This window comes from Melospiza georgiana, chromosome 19 (genome assembly GCF_028018845.1).
Source record: "Melospiza georgiana isolate bMelGeo1 chromosome 19, bMelGeo1.pri, whole genome shotgun sequence".
Taxonomy (NCBI): domain Eukaryota; kingdom Metazoa; phylum Chordata; class Aves; order Passeriformes; family Passerellidae; genus Melospiza; species Melospiza georgiana.
The window spans coordinates 13,484,772-13,511,038 of record NC_080448.1 but is presented as its reverse complement, the minus strand read 5'-3'; the positions used below and the strand labels follow the sequence as shown (position 1 = coordinate 13,511,038).

The 26,267-nt window shown below is 42.7% G+C and overlaps 3 protein-coding genes across 10 annotated transcripts; 1 reads left to right on the top strand and 2 right to left on the bottom strand.

The window, feature by feature from the left end:
• Positions 1 to 12,428, bottom strand: KIAA0753 (KIAA0753 ortholog). Of its 8 annotated transcripts, none has more exons than XM_058037354.1 (15): positions 12,071 to 12,427; positions 10,674 to 11,286; positions 10,069 to 10,175; positions 9,719 to 9,781; positions 8,675 to 8,890; positions 7,377 to 7,587; positions 6,144 to 6,343; positions 4,837 to 5,006; positions 4,005 to 4,094; positions 3,744 to 3,831; positions 3,366 to 3,539; positions 2,340 to 2,421; positions 1,551 to 1,671; positions 1,186 to 1,410; positions 1 to 1,088 (listed from the first exon to the last, which is right to left on the bottom strand). In XM_058037354.1, the coding sequence occupies exons 1-15, from the start codon at positions 12,158 to 12,160 to the stop codon at positions 971 to 973; spliced, it is 2,568 nt and encodes an 855-aa protein (XP_057893337.1). In that variant the 5' UTR covers positions 12,161 to 12,427; the 3' UTR covers positions 1 to 970. The 8 variants fall into 8 exon arrangements, with proteins under 8 accessions (XP_057893337.1, XP_057893335.1, XP_057893336.1 ...); XM_058037352.1 differs by having other exon boundaries at positions 1,551 to 1,674; positions 3,735 to 3,831; positions 12,071 to 12,426; XM_058037353.1 differs by having other exon boundaries at positions 3,735 to 3,831; positions 12,071 to 12,426.
• A 141-nt stretch (positions 12,429 to 12,569) lies between these two features.
• LOC131091347 (thioredoxin domain-containing protein 17-like) lies at positions 12,570 to 14,781 on the top strand. Its single transcript, XM_058037356.1, has 4 exons — positions 12,570 to 12,743; positions 13,472 to 13,553; positions 13,826 to 13,901; positions 14,496 to 14,781. Exons 1-4 carry the CDS (start codon positions 12,602 to 12,604, stop codon positions 14,562 to 14,564), a joined length of 369 nt encoding a protein of 122 aa, XP_057893339.1. The 5' UTR covers positions 12,570 to 12,601; the 3' UTR covers positions 14,565 to 14,781.
• A 989-nt stretch (positions 14,782 to 15,770) lies between these two features.
• On the bottom strand, positions 15,771 to 18,360 carry MED31 (mediator complex subunit 31). Its single transcript, XM_058037355.1, has 4 exons — positions 18,302 to 18,360; positions 17,497 to 17,574; positions 16,894 to 16,990; positions 15,771 to 16,147 (listed from the first exon to the last, which is right to left on the bottom strand). Exons 1-4 carry the CDS (start codon positions 18,309 to 18,311, stop codon positions 15,955 to 15,957), a joined length of 378 nt encoding a protein of 125 aa, XP_057893338.1. The 5' UTR covers positions 18,312 to 18,360; the 3' UTR covers positions 15,771 to 15,954.
• Positions 18,361 to 26,267: the final 7,907 nt, after the last annotated feature.

Genomic DNA, 26,267 nt, shown 5'->3' with positions numbered 1-26,267 from the left:
TTCAGTGATAATAAACAACTGTTTATTAAAAAATAAAACATATTCAAAATACTTTCACACATATATATACATAGAGACACTATTGCTTTAGTGTTTTTGACTTACAATTTTAGAAATCAGCTGGTTTAAATTACAGAAATCACATATCAGCAAAGTTCCACTTCAGCAGTAACATTTACATTTGATGTAAATTTGAAGACAATTGAAATAGTAAACAAGGCTTCAAGAGAAACTAAATTACTTTTAAAATATATGTTCTAATTGGAGGAAATAAAAATAATCTTAGAAGATTAAAATTGAATGTGTTATAGACTGAACAATATTGGAGAAAAAAATTGACACAGGAAACAGTCATATGTTATTTGGGTTACCTCAAGTAATTATTAGTCACTGCTCTGACTCCAGACATAATCCAAACTAGTACCTTGATTACTTGAAACAAGTTAATTTAATGTTGCAGAAACGCCAGTTGCTCATTTATTTTGTTGTTCTTGATTTCAATGGGATTCTTAAGAGAAAAGAATGTGGGGTTGAATCACTCACTAAATGCTGATAAAAATGTAACATTTAGACTACTTTAAGAAAAAGAAAGATCTCTATCACGTGCTTCTATTGGAAGGTCTCCTTTTGCCTGTGCATTAGGTACTAGAGGTACTCAGGAACTCTGTTCTGAAGCTGATGGCAAGAGCCCAAGCCAGCCTGCAAGTACAGCCAGTGACAAGTGCTTGCGTATTTGTGCTCTGCCATGAGAATCCTTCACTGGATTGCTACATCTCCAAAAGAACTCGCTCCAGTGTAGCGTGTGCTAAGGTGATTAGCCAATAAAAGGAAAAGTAAGGAAGTCCTTTCTGAAAAGGAAAACATTATTATAATGGCTTTATAAAAAAACTAAGATTAATCTTTGATGGAGATCCAGTGCAGAAAATCTCACAGGCTGAGGCTGATGTTGATGGGACAGGTGGGAAAGAATTCACTGCACTGGCTGCAAAAACTCTGATGTGAATACAGCTTCTGCATAGTCCTCACAAACATCCTGCAGCTCTGCTGCCACGTCACACAGGGCTTCTTCTGTCAGTTGCTCTGCAAGACTGACAGAGAGAGAGGGCAAAAAAAAAGAGAAGGTTCAGAAAGTCAGCTTTCAAATTCCAGTCTTTCACTTCCAAACCACAAAGACAGTTCATATACCTCTCAGCAATCTGCCATGGATCGAAACTGCCCACAGCCTCATGAGAAATAAGCTTTAAATGATGCTTGTATCTGCTGTTATAATCCAAGATGCTCTGGAGCACATTGCTTGGCACAGACAGAGACACAGAATATGCGTTCTGTAGAGAATTCAGAAGCAAGGGCTGCAGAATATCATTTCCAGTCTGCAATTTCTCCTCTGCTTCTTTATTTTCATCAATATCACTGAAAAGATAAAATAATCATCAAGACAGAGCTAAATTTTTAAGTCTCTTTTTGAAGAGTTAGTGTAATGAAAATACTATAATGAAATCACATAGATCCTATTCACCACAGTTTAGTGTAGGGCCAAGTATTCCACTTACGTGCTGTCAAAAGGTTTCTCAAATAAAATGTCTGTTTCCAGCTCTCCATGGCTGATTAATTTGGTCATCTGAACTGGATGAGGAGGTGCAAGTTTTTTAGCTGTTGACGCCATTTGTAGTTCTTCTAGAAGGAAGATAATACTATTTTAAACTGGTTTTTTGAAAGAGAAAAACTACATCTACTGCAGGTTAAGTCTTCACAAAGACTTTTGTTTCTTTTAAGGGGAAGTCCTCCAGGTAAGTAAAGTATTCAAAATTAGAAAAAAACATAAATACAGCTCAGTGTATTAAAGCTGAGCATTTTAGAAATACTACCTTTAGTATAAATAATTTGTGCTGCCAGTGGGTACTTCTAGCAGAGAGACAGAAAATACCACTGTAAAAATAGCACAGTCTCTCAAATTCAATGGTAAATCCAAGACATGGAAAAAGAATCTATAAAGATTTGGGGTAAATCTTCACCAGTCTTAGTGGGAGATTTTCCAACTTGTATTTAACAATACCATTTCAGTAAAGGTGTATGTGATCCAATGGAAAATCAATGTAGCTTCACTGTGCTACTCAATCAAACCACAAGATAAAGAAAAGGAGTGCTGATAAAGTACTGATTTTAGAACTACATCTTAGAAACTGTCCTCTGAAAGGTACCATAGGTTTTTACCTATGGTAAAAAATGTGTCCAAGTGGTGCTATTTGATCATACATAATCCAATTACCTTGATTTCAAAACACCTGAATTTAAACCTACAGATTACAGGGAAACCAAGTTGTATTAAAAAAGACAATTACCCATGTTGTCTTGCTGGGCCCACAAGTGGGAGTCACTGTAGACAATCTGGGTGACTCTCCTGCGGACAGCCTCCTGGTACATCTGTGGTGAACACACATAGCAGTCAGTCAGTCAGCCAGTCATGGACCTGGCAGCTCATTATCACTGACAGCAAAGCAAGCCAGGATCCTCCTTGGGTTAAGCAGCCTTACTTTGGCCGGCAACACAACATAGAAGAGAGGTGGGGGATTGAAAACACAGACTTTTCTCTTGTTCAAAATGTCATTCTCAAATACAAAACTAATTGACAGTCCTAAGGGAACTCCTCCCATTTCAGACCAACGGCCCTTAGCCAAACAACTGAAGGGCCCTCAAGCTGCTCCTGCCTCACCAACAGTGAATCCAAGTGTGTGCTCCAGTGCCTCAGGGACAAGGACACTGCAACTTCACACTTCCAACTGATGAACACATCTCCAGGAGTAAATGGCACTAAACTATGTAGTTCTAAGTCATAATAAATTTCAGAGGATAGGAAGGTCAAACTGGAACTCAAACCAGACACTATGAAAAAATAGACAGAAGAACACTTTTCAAGAAAGCAATATACGAGAAAACTCAAGTCAAGTAAATGATAACCTTAAGAATATTTATATGGAAAGATGAATAAAGACAAAGATAACCATGTATTTGTCTGACTTCTCCATGTTGCCCTGTGAAATATTTTGGATTGCCAGAGCATATTTCCTCAAGATGGTCATGCTGCTAGAATAGTGAGATTCTATAGCACACAAAAGGGAAAAATTCAAATTAATATTAATATACTTTCCATTCTGCCAGACAATCAACATAATCACCATACTGATTCTCCTTCTGTCCTTACACTGTGTCTTCTGGAAGCACAAACTCCATCCGGGTCTTTGATTTCAGACACTGATCTAGTCAGACCTTGCTTCATTTAAGAATGTAGATACTTACAGCTATTATAATTTATGGATAGTAAATAAGAAATTGACACTAATGAGACTAAGCAAGACAGAAAATCTTACTTCAATTTCTTCCATTCTTTGCAACATTGACTCCAGGCTGTAAGTGTCAGCCAGAGGTAGGGCCTCAGCCTGCAGTCTCTCATGCTGATCCATGCTCCACAGTTCCTGAGCAGTATCTTCCAAAAGATCATCCAATAGCTTTTCACTCAGAATATCTGCATTTGTTGCAACCTGCTACTTAAAAAAACAAATCCCAAAAACAACTGTTACAGAAAACAAAAAGACATAAACCCAATACAAGAAAGAAAGAAAAAAAACCCAAACCAAAACAAAAGTGACTTGCATTAAGTTGAAAATGAACTGTTTGCTTCCCCTTTACAAATGTTTGACAACTCTCAAGGCATCATTCACCCAGTGGTATGAGCTTGCCTGTACCACCTGTGTCCTGTCAAATGGAGGCTCTGACCACTCCTGTCTCTCCTTCTCAGCTTTGTCTGCACACCGGTCTGGAGAAACAGTTTGTGACCTGCACAAAGAAGAGTACAAGACAGTGCCATTCTGAAACCTGGTATGCCAACAATAATTTAAAACACCAAACTACATAAATGTATTTTTACATTTACTCCCACTGTTGGGAGTGGGGAGAAGTTCGTATCAGATCTGACATGTCTTATGAGATTTTTCAAAGAAAATCATTACCTTAACTTCTGTATTTTTTCCATTTCTCCTCTGCAAAGGTCAGTTAGAACCTTCACTCCTCTTGAATTTTTTGCTTCAAGCCTTGCTAGTCTTTAAAAATAGCACATTAGCATAGAGTTACAAAATGTACATTCTAACAACTGAAGAACGAAATAGTGTAATTTCCAGCATTAGTTTGGAAGAGTTACAAGAAACTTCAGAGAGAAAACTAATACACTTTAAAACCATAAAATACAGAAAATTCTGTTGAGAATGAGGGATCTTGAATCACGTTTCTGCTGTAACAGGAACTACATGCTTATCCACAAATACTGTCCAGAGAAATGAGCTCCTCATCTTACCATGGACACTGCCTAGGAGATCCAGCACCTGTATCTTCTGGCTTCAAATGCCACAAACACCAGTCCCAAACCAACCTAAATTTGGAGACCCCCTGTCTAACAGTATGTTGAACAGAGTTTAGAGTAAACAAATCTGCACTTTATTATTGTCTGGGACAAATGTAAGTATCTTGTCCTTCTGAAACAGGGAGATAATATTTACTTTCTTAATGCAGTGCTGGGAATACCCACTCATTCCCATGTGTTTTGTCACTGCCTCACCTTACACAGTTTGCTCTTGACTCCCAGGCAGCAACTCAGACAAAAGACTGAAGTCCTGGCTCTTCCCAGGCTTTAGGGAATAGGGCCGCTCTGGGCCAAGTGGGAAAGGAGAGGAGCTGTGTGACAGCAAGCCGTGCTGGGCCAACTCTACCCAAGTCACCAGCACAGATCCAGAAGCCTTTCCGCTGGGAAGCAGGGCAGAGGTGGGTGCCAGGGGACTGCAAACATACCGCTCCGGTGAAACAGACCGAGGTGCAGGCTTTGAAGGCACGCGAGGCATTCTGCTCTCCTTAACAGGTCGTTTGTTCTCTTTTAGCTGGAAAGCTATAGTTGGCTCTTGAAATCGGGCAGGCTTTCCTGGAGGGTGTGCCCGTCTTGATTTTAAAGATTTCAGCATTCCCTTAAAATTAACACAATCACATTAAAAACACTTATTCCAGTTGTTGAATTTTCAAAGTATTTGGCATTCTGCTTCAGACTTTATCGTGAAATCAGGCCTGCTGGCTTTGCTGCAGTTGATGTATGTGAACAATTTACAAGTGCTTTAAAGGAAGCAAAGCTGTGCCTGAACAGAACACATGCTTAATCCTGCAAGTATTATTTTTGCAAACAGTTCCAGCTTTTCCAGTGTTTCTCTTCATGGGGAAAAAGCTTACTTTTGGTTTTTCAGAATTAAACTCTATGTTAACTATTTATAAATCTATTATAAATAGGTAACTATTTATGAATCCAAATAGAACATTTCCAAGGTAACATTGTATTCAGCCACAAAACTATAATATTCCCACATCTGTTACAAGATCACTTAGGCTCGTCCCCTCTATATCAATTATTAAAATGTTTAACCTTCCTGCCCATGATCCTCACAGATCCACAGGGATAGGAAGCAGTAAAAGTTACATAAGCATATACCTATGTTACTGTGTCAGAATTGATTTTCCTAGTTAAAAGTGACACTGAGGAATGGATAAAAGAAAAATACACTTCCTAGCAAAATATAGCCCTAGTCTTTTAAGAATTGTTTTCTTTCCACTATGGAGCTTCTTTCTGGTTGCAAGGACTTAGCGGAAACCAGAACTTGTATAGTGAAGTTTTATCATTCCTGTTATCAATTAAGTAAGCCTGAGTAACTTATATTCTCCTACTAGCATTAGCACAGCATTACTGCTGAGTGCATTTTTTGTGATAGAGAATGACTGTAGGAGGAAGATACTTCAGCTTTAATTTCAAATTGAAAAACACACCTTAATTTCAAACATTAAACTAGTTTCAGTGAGCATTTTTCTTACCAATTCTGTTGTTGCTTCTAGTTGCAGAGTGCACTTCCAAGGAACAGTAAATACTGTTTTAGAAAAACATTTTCTAAAATAGTCATAACCACTAGCAATAGGCAGATGACATAGTTTATCCCCCTATGTCTCCTAGCTCAGAATAATAATATTGTGAGGAGGTGAAAAGTTTTGACAGTGTCTTATATTATACAACAAATCCCAGAAAACAAGTAGACGACAGCATGAATGATTTATCACTTCCATACCTGTGGTTTTGCAGGCAATAACACACCTTTCTTCTTCAAAGCAGCACTTTCAAGGACAGACTCTTTTTTTACAGCTCTAGCTCTCACCAGTACATCTGTGCTTCCTTGCAAAGTGGCACTTCTCTCTGAAGTAGGTCGGCCACTTTCTTCTTGGTATTTATTGTGTAATATACGAGCACAACTGTTTGCCTGTTGAACTGCTGAAATATTTGCAACATGTCAGTGTTTATCTATACTAAACATATGAACTGTTAACTGTAAGTTGAAAGGGGCAAAAATTGTCTTTTTTTCTACATTTGACACCTCTTTTATGCTAGGTATACCTTACCATGAATTTTTAAGCTCTACTATAATAAAAAAAAATCAAAGACAAAATGAAATATTCTAGCCTTGTATTTCCTGACAAGTATTCAAGAAATTGTCTTTCTTACATTGTTTTGATGAACAGGAAGGTTTGGGGGTTGTGTGCATATACATATTTACACATACAGAGATATTTGAAAATATACATTTATATGCGAGTCATGGAAAAGTCTTTTGGGAGCAATTGCTATATGAGGTCTAGATGGTGGTAACAAAGCATCCTCTTTTAGACACATGGAAACCATTATATGTTTACATACTGTCTGCCTGGACTGCCAGAATTTGGCATATGGAATTCCTGCTACCTGGGGTAGTCGGGAATACTCAGGTGTGAGAAAGTCACCACAAAGAAGAAAACTAGTTAATATAGTTTATATAATAATGTAAGAACTTACAGTGGCTTTCATGAGGTGGCAAAACACTTCAGGTATATTTATCTCACAACACCTTGAGAAAGAATAAAGCTCCTTTCCTTTCATATCCAAAGAAAAAGAATGATATAGAAAGCCAATTCCAAACAGTTGCACGGCAAGATAGTGGTTAAAACCCCCAAGTCTTCAGCTTAAGTATCAGTTCATGTGTCTCTAGGTACAAAAGTGTGACTGTTGTGCAAAAGATATTAACAGTAATGAAGTGGCCAGGTTAAAACAGCCACTGCTCCCAGAAGCAGAGAAATTGTACCAACCAAGGGAATTCTGAGCCAAAGACACAATAACTTTTCACTATGAACAGTTAAACAACTACAGCCTGGTTTTTGTTAGACTGATTTGCTAACATCTAACCAACTTCTGACCAACAATACCATACTAAAAAATTGCACTGCAGATGGCAAGGTGAGTGATAAAAATGTATTTAGTTCAAAATACAAACCAGTCAAAAGACTCCTGGCACATGGAGGTTTTTTAGACTCTTGTTCATGCTGTCTCTTTAAGGTGAGAGGTTTGTTTTCTCCTTTTGGAGACAGAAAGTGCTTTCTGTCTGGATATGTCTCAGTGTTCCTTGGAGATTTGGCCTGAGAAGCTGAAATGCATTTCTTCACTGTTTTTGGTGTTTGCTTGCTTTCTAGCAGTGAATTCAGATCCTGCACCAAATATTTAGAGTTTTAATTACTCTCTCAGTAAATCTGATGTAATGAAAAGCAAATTCATTCTAAGCAGTTGGAGCTTTTTTGATCTGGTTTTGTTTTGTTGGTGTTTTTTCAGACGATAACTTTCAGGTTTTTTCAGACTGATAGCTTGTTCATGTAGAAGCTTTTTCACATTATTTATTTCAATCTTCCTCAAAAGGCTTACATTTTTGTATTTACAACTGACTCCAGCAAACCATTTGCTTACAGAATGCTCAAAAAGAATTGAACTCAAGGGCTACAGACCAACAAAAACTTCATCGTCACATGACTATTGTAACACAGACACTTCTTCCAATGCTATGTCCAAACTTAAACCATTAACTTCTTTTCTGTTCCCAGACAGTTAGCACTCTTACTGTTCTCATAAGCAGGTCATAACACTAAAATTAAAAACATAGCTCTTACAGTTTTAACAGTATTTTAAGGAAAGTATCTTATGGCACCGGTATTGCTTTTTTAAATTTATGCAGCAGGCAACATGAATCAGAACTTTTCTGTGATACCAGTGACATGTATAAGTCATCAGATATCAATAAAAAAGACATTTGAAGGGCACAGAGCCAAGTAACTCTTGCAGCCACAACTTTATCCTCTGCCTGGACAACTCTGCCTGCAACACCGTATGAGATGCTCAGGTGCTCACCACTGATGCTGATGACTAAAGCATGCATCCAGAGTAATAAAACACTTAATGCACACCTATGTATAAAATGAATTCTCTCTGTCCTGAAAATGACTAATGAATCAGAAACTGATGCTTTGTTACAACTATCACTACCAGTCCTCATTCTACCAGGACAGCCAAGAAAGCTAGGAACAGCATCAACATGACCAGCAGTAGGTAGCTTCTGTGTTTAGTATGCATGTCTCTTTTACACCACCATTACTTAGGAACATTAGAAGTACATTTTTACATTAGAAAATATGGCCTTTAAAAAATAAAAGCAAACCCAGTAATATATTCTGCCATTTCATTAACACAATCTCATATTTCATTACCTCTTTCCTGCCTTAGCAAAAACAAATGCTTTTTTCCTACCTCAACTTGCAGCAAAATGTCTATGATAGCTTCAGAAATGGAAGAATCCCCTTCCAGTTTGGCGGAGCAGAGAGACAGTTGACGAATGAGACTGCCCAGTTCCTTGTAATGGGCAGGAATCTGCTCATCTGTTTGATCTGTAAACTGATTGGCAAATGCCTGCAAGGTTCGTACAGCTCCTCTATGTGCTGCTGCCAACCTGGATACTGCTCGAGACTGGAAAAATGAAAAATAAATAAATGCTTTAATATCTATAGTTTCTACAGATACACTACTGGAAGAATTGTTGCTGAAATGTCATGCAGAAACTCAGGCTTGGAATAATTTTAATTGATATTAATCCATTTGTGAGACAAACAAAACAGGCATTGAAGTAATTTACTCAAGATTCCTCAAAAGAATACTCCTATTAATGTCATGCTGGCCTCAGGTAAAACAGCCTGGGTGTATCAGGTCATGATGTTTCTACTACCTTTGCCAACACAGAACTATAGCCATTTACAGTTGGCTGGAGTCTAATGCGCAACAATTGCACAAACAAAAATATTCTCAATCCTCCTTGTTTTGTTACAGAAGAAAATGCAAGTGATTGAAAAAGCAGAAGAGAACAACAGGGCAACATTGACTAGACTGTGGGCATGATCTCAGCCATCCCCCTGAAGGCTGCTGGGCAGAGAAGAAAATCAGAAAGAAGGCTGGTAAGACTGAGTGTCATCAACCAGAAGTCTAAAAAAAGCATCAAGAGTAGAACATATTGTTAATTCCTTGCAAAAAGAAACTGGAATGAAGAAGGAATTAGAAGGCACATAGACGCAGAAGACCAACCACCTTCCTCTCATTTACTGCAGACAAGACCTGAGGAGAAGCAGCAAAGGCAGTATCAGGCCAAGTGAGCCATACTTCTCAGAGAATGAGACGAAATATGTAAGATACAAAGGAAATCTTTCTGGAGAAGGCTTAGCTGCACCCTAGACAATCAAACTCAATTATCCAGAAAACTCTGTTGATAAGTCACTTACAGCCTGAAGGATAACTACATCTTACCTTTTTAGTATGTTTGATTGTATGAGGACTCAGTTTCTCTAAATCGTCCTGAATTTCTTTTACCTGTTTATCAAGAAAGGAGACAGAGAGGAGCAAGTCAGTCAGAATTAGTTCCATGTCTATAAACGAACAATAGATCTTCACTGTAGCATCAGAGATTTTTCAACAGTGGTGCTCACCTCTCTGTCCAGCCATGAGGGAAATCAGTCACACCATTCAGATCTAAACTAGAATGCCACGGAAGTTCAGAGATAACCCAACTGACTTCCTCTTCTTTCAGTTAGTTTCTGACAAATTCATCACAACAAACTAAGCTCCTATGCATCCCAGTTTAAAGTCATGGCTCCTACCTGCTGCTGGAGCACATACAGCATCCGAGCTGACCGTGCAGCTTGTTGCTGTCTCCTAGTGCAAAGCCGCTGCTCGTTTTCAGGATCTAGAAGTTCTCTATCTCTCCCTAAAAAGCATAGCATATAAAGTTTTATATCTTAATTTAACCTGTGAAAATGCCAATTAAGTCATGACAACAGACATAATTTAGTAATAAGCCTTTTCCATGCAGAACCAAACCACATATTTGTGGGGGTTTCTTTAACAGTAATGCAAGTTAGTTATCGTAAACTCTACATCCTGTTTCTATTTAATAGTCTAATACAATATAGCTCATTATTTATTTAAAAAATCGTGTCTATGATTAGTTTTATGACAAAGCTGCAGATAAAGCACTCAAAATTAGGAACGGTTAAATCTCCTGCTAGTTATTACAAAACAACAAACTGCTTAAGCTGGCTAGCTATTCTTTTATTTAGTTTTCAAAAAAATAGATGGTTCTCAAAAGTCCAGCCATAAATACAAATTCTAATCCAACCCAAAAAATGAGGGGAAAAATATCAACAAACTAGTGTACATTTCTATCATTTATATAATATAATTACTGTTCAGTCTTTTTTAATACCTTTTTTAATAAAATCTTCAATTTTCTGGACATAGTTCCTCAATTCTTTTTGCAGACGCCGAACTTCTTGCATATTTTGATGTTCTTTTTTATTTAAATTTGGCTTGTGGTCCGGTCCTGTGTGCCGGGTGGGAGGAGAGGTCAAAACAGCTGCTACTGGCTTTCCTTCCTTAACGAGGCAGAGATGAACGTTGGTGTCAGAGCTGGCAGACTCTCCTTGGGAAGGCTGGGCAAGCCTCTGCTGACACATCAACTGAGTCTCAGACTTCGGGGTATTTTCATTTTCTCGACTTGCAAATACTTCAGTCTTCTGTGGTTGTGATTTCTGTATCCACAACGGTGTGCAGACGACATCTCCAAATACCTGCTGTTTTACTTGTTCTTCGAGACGTCTTTGTTTGATGTCCCTTTTTGCCAGCTGAACAGCCAATTTAAGTCTCTCTTCAGACACCACTGAGAACATCCCAGAGCTTCTCAGGCTGAGGTCCTCACTTCCAACGAGATTTCCCTTATCACTGGATGCCTTCAGTTTTTCTATTATAATTGGACGGGGGTGAGAGAATCTGAGAGCCAAGTTCTCTGGAACTGCAGGAACATTTCTATTAAACTGGAGCTGTTCAAAGAGTAAAAGAAACCCTGATGTTATGCAGAATGCTATACACAGGCGATGCAACTCTGTCATGATGGCACTGTTTTTGATTTACGATGAACACAGTGTTAACAGCACATCAATGTTTTCATTCTTGCTAGGCAGTGCTCACAGAGGTCAAGGCCTTTTCTGCTTCTCACCTGCTCACCACTGAGTAGCCTGGGGGTGGGCAAGAAGCTAGAGAGGAAACAACTGGATGGTTGATCCCAACTGACAAAAGGGATATTCCACACCCTGTAGCATCATGCTCAGCAGTAAAAGCTGCAGGGAAAAAGGAGAAAGGGGAGACTAGTGACAGCATTTGTCTTCCTAAGTCACTGTTATATGTGCTGAAATGGCTGAATTCCTGCCTGCTGATAGGATGTAGAGAATGAATTCCTTATTTTGCCTTGTTTGTGCACAAAAAGAGGAAAGCGTTTGCTTTCCCTGTTAACCTGCCTTTATCACAACCCATAACTTTTCGTACTTTTCGCCTTCCAGTTCTCTTCCCCATCCCAACTGAGAGAGGGTGAGCAAGTGCTCAGCTGCCTACTGGGACTGAACCACAACAGATAATTAAGAATAATTATACATCCAGTTTGTGATCTCTAGCCTTACTAAAGGACAGTGTCAAGATAATGTGCGACAGCACGAGGAAAGCTAGTATGACACTCCCTGCTGGGCTGTCTCATGAAGTGGGTCAGAATCATATTTTTGTTACAATCACAAAGAAAACCAATTCAGCATCGCTACCGACGGCAAATACTACCTGTGTTTGTAAAGCTTTAGCTTCATTCCTGTATCGCTGGCTGGTGAATGCAAACGCATCATCAGACACCGCTGTCTTGCTTGGTACCATCTCATCGGCTCGAGAGCAAATCTCGCTATTATCGCTTGCTTGTGATCATGCGAGAACAATAAACCGTTATTTCAGACTGGCAAAAGCCATCCCGGGTCTGATGTGAGTAACAAAGGGAGAACCAGCCCGAGCAGCCGCGGACAGAATGGGGCGGCCTCTCCGCAACCGCCCAGGGCCCGTGGCTGCTCCCGGCCCTGGCCCTCACGGCGTCCCGGGCGGCACCGGCACGGCGGGCCCCGGGCGCTGCGGCAAGGGAGGGACGGACGGACGGACGTAGGTCGGCCGGCCGGCCGGTCGGTCGGTCGGTCGGGCGGCCCGGGCCGCGGCGGACGCACCAGGCGCCGTTCGAACCCGGTCCCGCCGCCGCACGGGCCGCCGGGAGCGCGCCGAGCTACGGCGGCCGCGCGGGCCGGGCCGGGCGGAGCCTCCGCCGCTGCCGCCATGGGCTGGGAGGAGAGGCAGATCCGCGGGTACCCCGAGTTCGTGCGGACGGCGCAGAGCTACCACGGCCGGCCCATCTTCGCGCTCTTCTGCGGCGATAAGGACGCCGAGGGCAGGAGCTGGTGTCCCGACTGCGTGACGGGTGAGGCGCGTCGGGGAAGCGCCCTGCCTGGGGCATGGGCTGTGTCGGTCGTGAGGAAGCCGGAGAGGCCTCGGGTGCCTTTCCGGGAAATGCCGGGCGGGCACAGCAGCCCCAGAGCCGGTGCCAGGCTCCGGGCGCAGTTTCCCCGGTGAGCTGAGCGGGCTGTGAGCCGCAGCTGCCACGCTGCCCCTTTGGCTGCGCACATGGAACGGCGCGGGCTGCGGGCGAAGGCTGCTAACGCGGCCCAGCAGACAGACAGACCGACAGACCTGAGCCGTGCCGTCAGCTTCACCTATGCTGCACGTGTCGAGGCGAAGCGATGCCTTCCCCGACCGTGTCCAGCGGCAGTATTTCCTTGTGAGAAATCACCGCACTGAACCGCAGGGCTTTACGTGTCTGAGCAGGTCTGAAGGTGCCTTAGGGAACCGTCACCCTGCAGAAGGGCGCTGTGCTGGGCTGCCACACCCAGGACAGGACAGAACAAGAGAAACAAGAGTGTTTCTCTTCGTGTTAGAGAAGAAATTGGCCTTTACTCCAACACAAGTCCAGTCAGCGTTCAAGCATGTAATAAACTCTGAAAAACTTGTGGATAGCCCGGTGCAACGAAATATCGATCTCTAACTAAAGCAGACAAAACATTAATAAGTAGCCTTGCCGGTCCAAGTTAATCCATGTGATTCTGTAGCACGAATATTTAGTAGTAACAGATTTTAAAAATTATTTTCTAGCTGAGCCAATTGTGAGGAAGGAACTTCATAACCTGCCTGATGAGTCAGTTTTCATCTACTGTCTAGTTGGAGATAGAGCCTAGTAAGTACCTTTGAATGCTGACAAATGGGATTACTTTGTTCTGTTGGTGGACTGGTGGTTAACCTGTTGAAAAAACTGACTGAGCTGTCCTTTTCTGTAAAGAGTCAATCATTTTTTGAGGTCCTCACGATCTCAGACATAATCTATCTGCATGCTTGTTTTGAGAAGGGCATTGGGAAGGTGTGAGGCAAAGGCCTTTGAATAATTTTGAAGCTATTTTAACTGGAAAATGCCTCTATACAAGCTGTGCTTAACACCTTCTTTCTGAACAGCTGGAAGGATCCCAACAATGAATTCAGGAGGAATCTGAAACTAACAGGAGTGCCTACACTACTTAAATATGGCACAGTAAGTGATTAATGTTCTGAATCTACAGGCATTGAGATGAGGACCTGTCAGGAATTTAGGGCTGAATGAATTAGACACTTGTATTCTCTGAGAACCCTCTCTTGTTCAAGGAGGCCAGGGCATTCTAAACATCTCTTCTGCTCCCAGTTCCTCAAGAGAGAACCATTCTGCTTATTGTGTAATGTCTATAATAAACATGCAGTAAAGGCAATATGTGCACTTGCCTCATGGTGCTTGAGGGGTTGAGAAACTTCTTAGCTGCATATTGTTACTGTTCCTGATTTGCAGCTCCTCAACTTTTGAAAATTCCAAACACTGAGGCTACAGGAGTGAAACAAGTTCCAAGCACTCTGGTCAGACTGCATCTCAAGTTGTAATTTGTACATGTTAGTTAAATTAGCAGTTACTTTCTTAGAAATGCCTCTTCCAAGGCCAGAGAACCCTCAAGAATGTTTTAGTTGTAGTTACCATTCTTGTTCCACCCCCACTACACCTCACTCCCCAGGCCAGAGGTGCTGGATGTGGCTAATGTTAGTGTGTACAAATGGCTCTCAGCCAGAACAGGTTTTTTAATTATGGACGTTTTTCTTTCAGCCTCAGAAGCTGGTTGAAGAAGAATGTTTTAAATCGGAGCTTGTGCGTATGTTGTTTACTGAAGACTAAAGGCCTCGCTAGTCAATCACTGATGAAGATGGTAGTCTCAACTACTGCACTGTCCTTTCAAGGAATCACTGACCTTTGTTAAAACTTTAATGATTAATTACTTTGGACTACTTAAGATAAACGTCCTGAAATTCTGGGCCCAAACCTTACAATAAAATCTTACAAGAAAAACTGTATCTTTCCTTTCATGTCCAAATAAAATTGAGTTTGTGAACAACCTCTTTTCAAAGGACCTGAGCTCGTGTTAGAAACTCAGATTATCTTACATTTAGTGAAGTGTAACTACAAGTTGCACTTTCAGCGAGTAAGGAGGAAGGGGAGAAACAGAAAGCCCTCCTTCCTAAGCCTGACCACATAATTACTGAAACTGTTCAGATAAATTTTCAATGCCAAAGATGTTTAATGACTTATCTGTTCAGTCTAAGTGTGATAATGTGATGGCTGGCAGCTGTAGTGTCACTGATCCCATCTTAATGGTTAACACTTGGGAGTACCTGTTCCTACAAGGACAGGAAATACAACATGAATGCACCAGAAATACAGTCTAAAAATATGAAAATTAAAAACCCTGGCAGCTGCCAAGAACTATGCTCTTAGAATAAAAAACTATACAGGAATAAATGGCAAGTGCTTCTCCAATACTCCCAGCAATGGCATGTTTCCCTGCACACCCTGTTCTTGTTACATGCGGTGTAAAGAGACTCCAGAGCAGCCACTGCTGCATGGACAGAGGCCAAGACTCAAGGAAGCTGAGTTTAACAGAACAGAGACAGCTACACCTTGTTTCCTTCTCTGTCCTGCAGAGTTTATCAGCACCTATCTCTGCTCTGCTCCCCAGACCTCACCCTGTACACTGATTTCTATCTGTACCACATGCTGTAAGGAAAAATAACTTCCATCAACAATGACTGCCAGGGAAACAGAAGTGATAAGTAATAGCTCAGCTTGGTTTCAAGGAAAAACTGCACAGTTTTGACTTTATCATCACTTCACCTTTGCTTGTCCCAGAGCTGTAAGTAGCAGGGAGTTCTCAGTACACTTTGAGACACCATTATTCTCCAGGGAAAAGGCTTCCTAGGAACAGCCTTTAGAGCTACATGAGCTACATTTCTTTGTAGATAGTAAGTAACAAATCTAGATTTTGTGTTCAAAATCAAGAGGATCAATAACTATGGTAGTAAAGCTCTTACAAAATTGTCCACGCTATAAAATTAATTGCCGGTGTTTATTAGTCTTCAAAAGAGTTGATGAAACAAAAACCCCAGTCACCTGATAAATTCAAATAAAAGGGACACACACCCAGAGCCAAACTTGCAAAAGGGTTCATTCATCTCCTGTAAATACTTCACTAACACAAAGTACACCTCATCACCACTACTGCATGTGCTTTTCATTTTACAGAGGTGTTGTTTTGTTGCTGCTGCTCAGCCAGTGCCTGCTGGAGGCGCATCCTTTTCCGGGAATAGTGCTGCCAGTGGAGGATCTGTTGCTCATCAATAAATTTGGCACACTGAGCATTGACCAGTTCTTTGCGAAAATGTTCATACTGGAGCAGCTCTAGCATATGCAAACATTGAGGATACCTGGGTTAAAAATACACACGCTTTAATACAGGTTTTTACAAGGGACGAGTCAGTCCCTTTTACAAGGGACACTAAATCTAAAGTTTCCAGTACTTCTGTGGGTCGTTAGTTTTGACTCGTGTGTCTTTACCCAAGTGTGAAACCACTTCAGCATGCACACTGTGAGTTGGTAACTGCAGCATCAGCCCAGGGAACAAGGAATCCAATCCCAGTAATAAATGCACATTCCTGCCTTCTTCCCCAATGGCTTGGTTTGATAGGCCAAATCCATCCATCCATCCGGCTTTACAAGGCCTGCTTCCAGAGCCGAATTAAAGATGACTGAAACCATTTTCCAAAAACGGAAGGAATTTGCACACTTGCAAAAACACAAAATCACCCTTTGCCTCATGTAAGCATCAATAATGCAAAACTGATCTTAAAGTTCACTTAACTGCTTTTTTACCCTAATGTTCAATAGTTTGATTTTAAACCCATTGAAAGTGCAGATTAAGGCTTTAAAGGAAGATTCTATGCAAAACTCATGAATTCTTCATAATTTTGCCCATTGCTGCTACATGTGGACTATTGGAAACAAGAAAATCTACACTGCATATAACCATGATCTTGCAAAATCTATGCTGCGGGGAAGGCAAAAGTAATGTTACAGGCAAAAATGAAATCCTAACGTGGTACTGTACAGTGTGTAAAATGAGGTCAATGGCAAACTATTAAAATGCAGAAACTTAAGGGAATTTAGCACTTACTTCAGGTATTTTGCATATTCAGGTTCTTTCCAATAAAGTAAATATTTCAGATAATTTACAAAAGCTTTATCTTTGAAGTAGCCTCTTTGTGCAAGAACTGAAATAAAATGACAAATAAGGAATTGACGGTTACAGATGGGTGTAAAATACCAGCAAAAAATCACACAGTCAAAACTTTCTCATTACAATCAAATTTTGATAATTTATATTTGGCAAATTAAAAACCACAGAGCAATATAAGATTTTTATGTCAACAAAATAATAGATTAGTCTCATCTCCCTTACAGTTTGCATCTTTCATTGAATGGAACAGCTTTTTGAAACAAGAAAATTTGACTGCAGCATCAAAATTAGCAATGAGTTATGTATAGTACCTAATACTATTCACATTAGTAAAATTCTGCTTTCAGATAAAGGAATACTGTTAACTTGACATTACTTTTAAATAACAGACTGGAACTTGTTATTTTCTTCTTTACAGACTACTTTTATGCTGTGAAAAACCCTTTTATTTGTTTAGCTCTCTCTCAAATTACCAGTTACAATAAACATTAATACACTATGTTAACTCGTCTGGGTCCAGGTATTTATTTAAGTACTCACAGTTGAGGTAATTTGGATTTGCCAGACATTGAACAAACTCCAGCTCCAACTGGAATCGAAGTCGATTTCCTGTATCATCTGATTAAAGAAAAAAAACAGTAAGAATTAGACCCACACAACAGATTGAAAGTAATCCCAGTCGCTGTGCCACCCGGGAGCAAAGCGGGCCGGGGTGGGCGAAGGGCAGCGAACGGCCCGGTACGGGAGGGGCCTGCGGGGCCGCGAGCTGCAAAGGGCCCCAGCGCCGGGCAGCGCCTCTCGGCCTGCGCGGTCCCGTCACACCCGCCGCTCTGGGGGCCTGGGCAGCTCCGGCGGCGGCCCCACGGGCCCCGCACCGGCCCCACGGGCCCCGCACCGTCCCCTGCACCGGCCACACCGGCCCCTGCACCGGCCCCTGCACCGGCCCCACGGGCCCCGCACCGGCCCCACGGGCCCCGCACCGGCCCCACGGGCCCCGCACCGGCCCCACGGGCCCCGCACCGGCCCCCGCACCGGCCCCCGCACCGGCCCCCGCACCGGCCCCTGCACCGGCCCCACGGGCCCCGCACCGGCCCCTGCACCGGCTCCCGCACCGGCCCCCGCACCGGCCCCCGCACCGGCCCCGCCGGCCCCACACCGGCCCCCACACCGGCCCCGCACCGGCCCCGCACCGGCCCCCGCACTGGCCCCACGGGCCCCACACCGGCCCCCACACCGGCCCCCACACCGGCCCCCACACCGGCCCCCACACCGGCCCCCACACCGGCCGCACCGGCCCCGCACCGGCCCCACGGGCCCCGCACCGGCCCCCGCACGCTCTACGCACCCGCGTCCATGTCCGGGGCGCGCACACCCGCCGGCGACAAGCACGCCTCCTGCCGACAGCCCGGCGAAACGCAACGCTAAGCACTCTGGGAACTCAGCGGCTGTTGCCTAGCAACGGCGGCGGAGGCGGAGCGGAGGCGGAGCGGAGGCGGAGCGGAGGCGGAGCGGAGGCGGAGCGGAGGCGGAGCGGAGGCGGAGCGGAGGCGGGGCGGAGGCGGGGCGGGGCGGGGGCGGAGCGCGGCGGGGGCGGGGCGGAGGCGGGCGGGCCGCAATGGTCTCTAGCGCCCAGCGTCGGTCTTCCGCTGGAGACGCCGTTCGTTCCCGTTGCCGTTCCCGTTCCTGGTCCCGTTCCCGGTCCCGTTCCCAGCCGTGTCCTTCGCAGTCGGCCCAGGACACTGACACGGCGCCCCTTGCACACGTGAGGGTCATTTTACGGGCAGGGTGTGCGCGCACTGCACGGAGCGCTTCCCTCATGCCTGGCCCGCAGAGCAGCCTGCAAACACTGCGGTGTCGGGAGCTCAGCACGGCTGACACCATCCCCTCGCTCCTCGATAATGGTCTGTACAAATTCCTTCCTTCTCACTGCGCTCTGCTGCAGCTCCCGGCAAACCCCAAAGAACTCAGAAATCATTAAATACAAACCAGTGTATTTTTAAACGAGCAGCGTTCCGTTTTACATCAGTCGCTTTGTCCGGTGGCTGCCTCCGGCCCTGCAGAATTTCCCCATCGGAGGGGAGAAAAGCCCGGTCACACAAAAGCCCTGGTGCTGTTTGTGCCGGGGGGTCCAGTGCAAGCTCAGGGTGACATTCCTGCGACACCAGCCCCTACGACTCCTCCCGAACGTGAGCATTCCTTCTGGGAATGGGCACTGGAGCAAGGGTACCACGGAGGCCAGGCAGCCCCAGAGCCATTAGAATTTGGCTTTGGGGTCAGCGATCCAGGCATGCTTTTCCTGCACATAACCCTTGAGCTGGGAAGGACAAAAGGAGGATGAAATTTTGTTTGTATTTGCAGAACATTCATTTTAGCTTTTTACTAGATAAAGCCACTGTTCATCACTTCCAGAGCAAAAGGAAGTGGAGGGAACCAACCCTAAAATACTAAACTGTATTTAAACTTTAATGGTAAATATTGGATATTGGACAAAGTTTGGAGGTTTGCAGGTTTGTTTTGCGTAGTGACTTTACAGTCAGCCAAGGAGATTTCTGTCAACCTCTAACCCTAATTCGTCATTAATTAAAACACAGTAGTCTCAGAGTAAAACCATTAATACGCAAATGCTCCATGAGTGAGCAACAGCAGTGGAAGCAATCTCTACAGATTTACCTGAAATACTTCTAATTTCTTCCTTTATTTGTTGTTTAATAATTTTTGATTTTCATTTGTTGAAGTATTTTTGGCATCGAACATAGCAATTTTCTATAATACTATATTTTCCTATGCAGTATGAATTTTTCACTGGGAATTGCATTACAAAAACCATATAAAAAGGATCCGTGCATAGTTTTTTCTTAATAAAGAGTTGCTTTCTTAAGCAACATTTTAGTGGTTGTGAAATAATATTATTACTATATCAAAACATAACAAGCCACTCCCCAGTAAACACAGACTTTGAGCTAAAAGAAGAGATCAAATAGATCCCACGTGTCTGCATTGCTATTCTAGAACAGGATTTCTCTCCCAAGAGTGACTTCAGAGGAGAGAACTCTAAAAAAGGATTGGTCACAAAAATAAATTACTATGTATGGTTGCCCAAGTTAAGTCAAACATCTCAATTCTTGTCCATCAAAATTAGGAACAAAATTGAAAATCAGGATTTTAGTGTATGAGATTTTATAGTATAAAGGATTTTATATATGAGAACCTTCCCTAAGAAAAGTTTGATTTTAGTTGTTTTGTTTTTAAATGTCAGGTGACTTGCAGGACATGTGTTAATATAAATGTGAGCCAGAAATTTGTCTTATTGTCATAGAACCAGGATGACATTGCTGCATCAGTTTCTCCTTTCATAGAGACTAGACTGCTATCATTGCTGTTGCCTGCCCAGAAATGTCATGGTTTAGGACAATAAGTTTGTCTTAACTTATTAGAACTGGCATAGAGACACAGCTCTTAAATGGAGCCACTTCTGAAGCCACCAAGGTTTTATGGGACACAAGAGAAAAAGTCTCATCTGGCATGCTGTTGAATCTTGAAGGTAAACACTGAGGAAGAGAAATGCTGCAAAAGATTCCTCTGTGACACCATAGTGCAGTGCATTTGCACCAGAGAGAAAAAAGGTCCAGCAATTTCATCACTGAAAACTGATCAAGTGAGATGAAACAGGGACGTGTTTCACACCAGTGCATGAAACCCAAGACATCCCCTCTTGTTCACCCCCGTTTCCCCACTGCTTTGGAACAGAATGCAAACTGATACTAACATGGACATCTGACAGGATTTTTACCCACAGAATGCAAGACAGCTCTTGTAGACTGGAGAGCATCCTGCTTCAAATATGGTTAAATAACAGAGAGCAGAGTATGCATTATGTTATATATATATAACAAGCCAGCACAAAGTCTGCAATTTTTTTGCTCCAATGCTATAATTGTAATTCAATAGAAACAAAATCATAGTTTTCAGCAACTAAAACAATTGTCAGAACATATTTAATTAAAGGCTTAACTCTTCACAAAGTTTTCTTTTTTGAGGTCAAGAAACTGGCAGGTAATGCGCATTTCAGAAGGCAGCCAATAACAGTCATGGTGGAACCATTTCATCTGCAGATGCCAAATACCATTCAAGCAAGCTGCAAATTGGATGAAATGGTGTAAAAAGACCGGGGTATTGAAGGTACTGGCACATGTTCTTCTGTGACTGTGGTACTCCTTCAGCTTCAGACGAACACGAGAATTCAAAGATAAAGTCAAGATTAAGTGTCATGTGTCAGAAAGCATTTTATGTTTTTCTTTAATAAGTTGGTTAAAAGTATCTGAGGGCTTCTATTAGGACACCTGGACAGCCAGTGAATTTGAAGTCAGCCATTTGCCAGGAGCAATATACATTCCTATGTTTCTGATTTCTGACTGTATAGCCAAGGCAAAATATTGAAGTAAAATAGAAATTTCCTCCAGAATAATAATTCCTTAATTGAAAGGTTGTGTGAACTTTGTTTCTGGTGAAAATCTGATCTTCAGCTGGCTTTCTAAAATATATCCAAAGACCCAACCCAAGTTATTGTTCTCAAAGAATATCTCACAAAGAAAATTACAATAAATTGGATCTAGTATCTGGAACATTCAGTTCTTTCAAGAAAATGGTTTGTCTATAAAAAAAAGTTTTATGAACATTTTAATGAGGCTCACACTCAGGCCTGAAGCAGCTTATGAAAACTCATGGAAGTGCCATGTGCCAAATAAGACTGGGAAACAATTTTGTGTGGGTAAATAAAGCACTGAAGTAAACTGGGGAAGGAAAACATCTTTTCTCTGACAGAAGAAACAGTCTCTTTCTTATGGCCAGAATCTACATTAAATGTAAATCTACATTTACACCATAATAAATGGGCAACTCTAGACTAAGTGCTCTAGAAAAACCTAAATGGGCAAAAATAGCTTCAGTACAGTCAGCTCTATTTTTAAAGAACTACCAAACATTGTATTAAGCAGTCCCCAATCACCTGAGGGCAGCATGGCATGCCTGCCTTTCCTCTGTGCCCCCAAGGTAAGGGCTGTGCTTCCCTCAGAGTTTCTGTGCCAAGCAGAGGCAGTCTGCAGAGCATGGCAAGCCCTCTCTGTGCCACAGACCTTCACTCGGGCCAGCAAAGATACACGGAGGGGAAGGTCTGATCTGACACTAAGAGCTGCCACTGGCATGGTTCTTCTGGGCAGAGGAGAACCAGCACCCTGCCATTAAACCACACCGACAAATGCTGAGCCTAAGTCTTGCAGCAGAGTGGTGGCTTTGTGGTGCAAGGTCAGAAGTGTTGAAAACCTCTGCATGACACAAAGAGATTGATCAGACTTGTCTAAAGTCACACATCTATTCCCCCACACTGGAAAACATTGTGAAAACTCTGTCACTTGATCCAAGGGCTCAGGATTCATTACCACCCCCCCTTCACATATTTAGCACAGACACTTGGGGGAAAAAAGATGTGAAGTATGTAAAAATGTATACAATATGTCACTACTGAAAAGGAAGAGGTGGTATGTTAAGGAACCACTGCTGCATTTTGGCTAGGTCTGACTCAGTGATCTGTTTCTTTTTCTGGACTGATTTTCACCAACTGTCCAATTCCAACTTTGTCAGCAAATGCTGGGTTTGGGTACAACCAGGTTATTGCTATTTCAAGTGGCAACACACGTGAGCTGGAAAGCAAAGGCTGAATAAGCCAAACACTGAGTTCAAGTGAGAACAGAACTCAGCTGGAATGCAGTACTCGCTGCTCTGAACTCAGTGGATGACACCAACAAATCCAAACCACTCTTCAGATTGGGGACTTCTGATCATGTAGAGAATGCTGAAAGGTTTTTCTTCTCTATTTCACAGATCTAGATGTTCAACACACGGGCAGGAAACACCTTTGTTCTCCCTTTGTATATTTTCTTGTAGTTTGGTAGTTCATGAACTCATTCACAGTTGCGAGACCGTCCCCAAGCACTAGTACACTGTGGGAACAAGCTTGCACACTGGTACATGACCAAGCAGCAGCCCTGTGCAACAGCAGCCCAGATCACAATGCTGCAGGTTTAAGACGCTCAATACTTGCAGAAACTTGATAATTAGCAACTTGATATTTTGGTAAACTGGTATTTTGAGAGAAGAGAGGAAAAGCCAAGGATCCATAGAAGTGGGCAGAAAATAAGAAAGCTTTAATTTAGCTCCTTAGAGGTGGCACTGCCAGCTGGCCAGCTGGCAGACTCACCGACCACAAGGAATCACATTCTGCCCTCGGATGGTAAAACGGGAACTGTTTGCTCACTCAGGGTGGCTGAATAGCTCACCCTGACAAAGCCCACACTGAGGATCCTCCCGTGTTTTTTGTGGGTGCTGGGGGGGCATGTTTGAAAGCGGGGGGCAAACAGATTCTTTTAAGCCACTACCTTAGCAGCATCACAACTTCTGCACCTAAAACAATATTCCTTTGATGAGCAACAAAACAATTGCCATGTCTGGTAAGTTTCTATGATACTTGTCCTGCAGCTGAAGGGGCTGTAAACCAGATCTAGTCACAAAGCAATTGTCCTTGCACTGTCCACTGCAAGTACTATGTATTTACTCAGGGCACTGGAACAGGACACCATGCATGCCTGCTGCTGAAGAAAAGCCCATTTGTGCCTGTTATATTGGAAAGTTTGCACAACATTTATTCTTAAAAACTGGTTGTGTTTCTTAGAGTCTTATAATCCTTTACTCTGAAATGAATGAGACAGTTTGTAGGGTATGCCACCTGATTTGGTCCCACCTAAACATTCTTCAGAGATGCAAACTTGAGTTATCACTTAGCTGATTTCTTTAAAGAAGAGAAATCACTGATATTCAGGTCTGAAGACACTAAAAGTGGTGTCCAAATCTCTGCTTTGCATTATTCACTAGAGCCTGTACCTTCTGGGATCTTACTAGGGCACCGCTGTGCTACAGTGGAAGCTAATGCAGAAACAAGTGGTCCACTATGCTACACAGGAGGGGAGACAGTTCTAGTAAGTTTTTATTTGCCAGGCACCCATTCAAATTAAATATGAATCAATCACAGGATGTCATACGAGTGTCTCAAAAAGAAACTGCTATTAACGGTACAGAGAGGTGACACATCCAATAATTCACAGTTACAATAAACTCAACACTCTTTATTACCCCACAGGCACACTGCCCTGGCCCAGCACTCCTGACCATGAATCACCCTGTGTGACCATTGATGAAAATAGCATTTGCTTCCTGTCAGTCCAGCAACAGAGTGAAGCTCTTCACTGGCTGAGGCGAGGGCAATCTCTCCCCTTCAAGAACCTTTCAGAACATTCTTTTCTGCAAACAGGACACTGAAGTGTCTGTCCTACAGCTTTTAGCTGGAACTGGTTTTAGAGGAGTTCTGGTCTGCATGAACTGAGAATGCCAAGCTCAGTATCATCTACCATGCAAGCTCCTCTGTATCTTGTCAGACAGAGCAGAGCGAGCACCATGTATCTGGCAAAAGTAACGTGTTCTCACACTGTGAAGTCCATCAGAAAGGAAGTCCCTTTCTCAAATGCATTTAGATACCTAGAGATGCAAATCAGCATTAAATGGTGACTGCCAAAGGAAAGAACGTGCTCAACTGTTCCTGGTCTCACTTTCTTCAAAAAATACTGTCATAAGTTTCAGGTGATGACAAATGCCTGTGAGCAATATCTCATCTGGCAATTCCTGGCACTAGAACTGGCCTCTTCCTTAGAGAGACTCTGCAAGTGGAAGTGTGTTTATCCACATACTCCACCATTCCCTGGAAGAAGTGTGAGGCTGCACTACCTGCAGCCATCTGGGAAGACAGCGAGCCATTGGTGGCTCTTGGGAACAACATTCAGTGCATAGTTTATGGTGCTTACCACCATGAAAGAGCATAAAAGATAAAGGCATGGAAATAAATTCTTAAAGCAGTTTTCTGCTCAAAAAAGCACCTGGTCATTTTGTGGATAAATATTTCCCTCACTTCTAGATAAAAATGTATTTTTCCAGTTCCATTAAGAAAATTCACAGAATTTAATAACAGAACTACTGAATATCCTAAACACAATACTATCTTCTACACAGAATTCTATAATTCTAAAACTTAACACCTTGCACCCATTATCATGAGGTGGGAAATCACTATGGCTGCAGAATTTTACCTTATGTCCTCACAACCCCTTGGTGAGGTAGATAGGTTCCATACCATCTTCTTCAGGAGGGGAAATAAGCACAAAGAGGTGAACTGACTTGCACGGGGATACATGGCAAGTCTGGAAGCAAATCCCAGGTCATACCCACAGATCTTTCCACTGTAAGACGCTGCTTTACCTCCCACCCACTTCCATCCCCAGGGCTGAAGGGAAAGCATCCATGTACCACCGACAAAATACACCCAGACCAACATCAATCATTCTGTAGACGACTTCTGCAACAGAAATGGCATAATTAGGCTGCAAACTGCTTTTCTTACAAGACATGAATTCCAAAGTACACAGGACAACTCCCACTGCTGTCAGCCAGCACAAGCACTAAAATCTGGGCCCCTACACTTTTCCCAGGTCATCAGTTAGAGCCTTCCTCACGTCTTGACTTCACTCAGAAACTCCAGAGTTAATTAATAAGGCACATCAGGGGCTAATTCAGGAACTTCTGCAATAGATGTCAAGTCCCAAGGGCCACTGGTCACTTCCAGGCTGGCACTCGGAAAACACTAGTTGGCATGTGAAATCACACCTGTGACTGAGGGAAAGGCTCCCTGCTCTCTAATTGCCACAGTGCAAGAAACACAGAGCCAGCCTTAGGGCATCGTTGTCTGAGATATCAGCTGAATCATGACCATCATGGAATTACATTAACCCTCAATAAAGGTGTCAAAATGCAGGGAGATTTAGGAGTGAAAAAAGGCAAGAGAAAGTGTGTTGGATGTTGACTTGGAAGGATCCACCACATGGTGGAGGCCCACCTAAAACATCACATAGCACCACATGGCATACCCCTTCTTCACTAGACAAGTGACAACAGGGATTTCTCTGTACAGTTGCTGACTTGTAGATATAAGGAATAAGTAAGGAATGTTCAGCCCCTGCCTGAGTGCAATATTCAATGCTAATGATATACAAGTACATACCAGTGATATAATAGTTCAAACCATTTGATAAACAGCCTCCTCTCTCTTTATTGAAAGTTTGATAAATCCTAATCCTTGACCTTGATTGGAGGTACAATGAATCACTTGAACATACTTATGATCCTGACAGAGAGGTTGTATAATTGCAAGCACT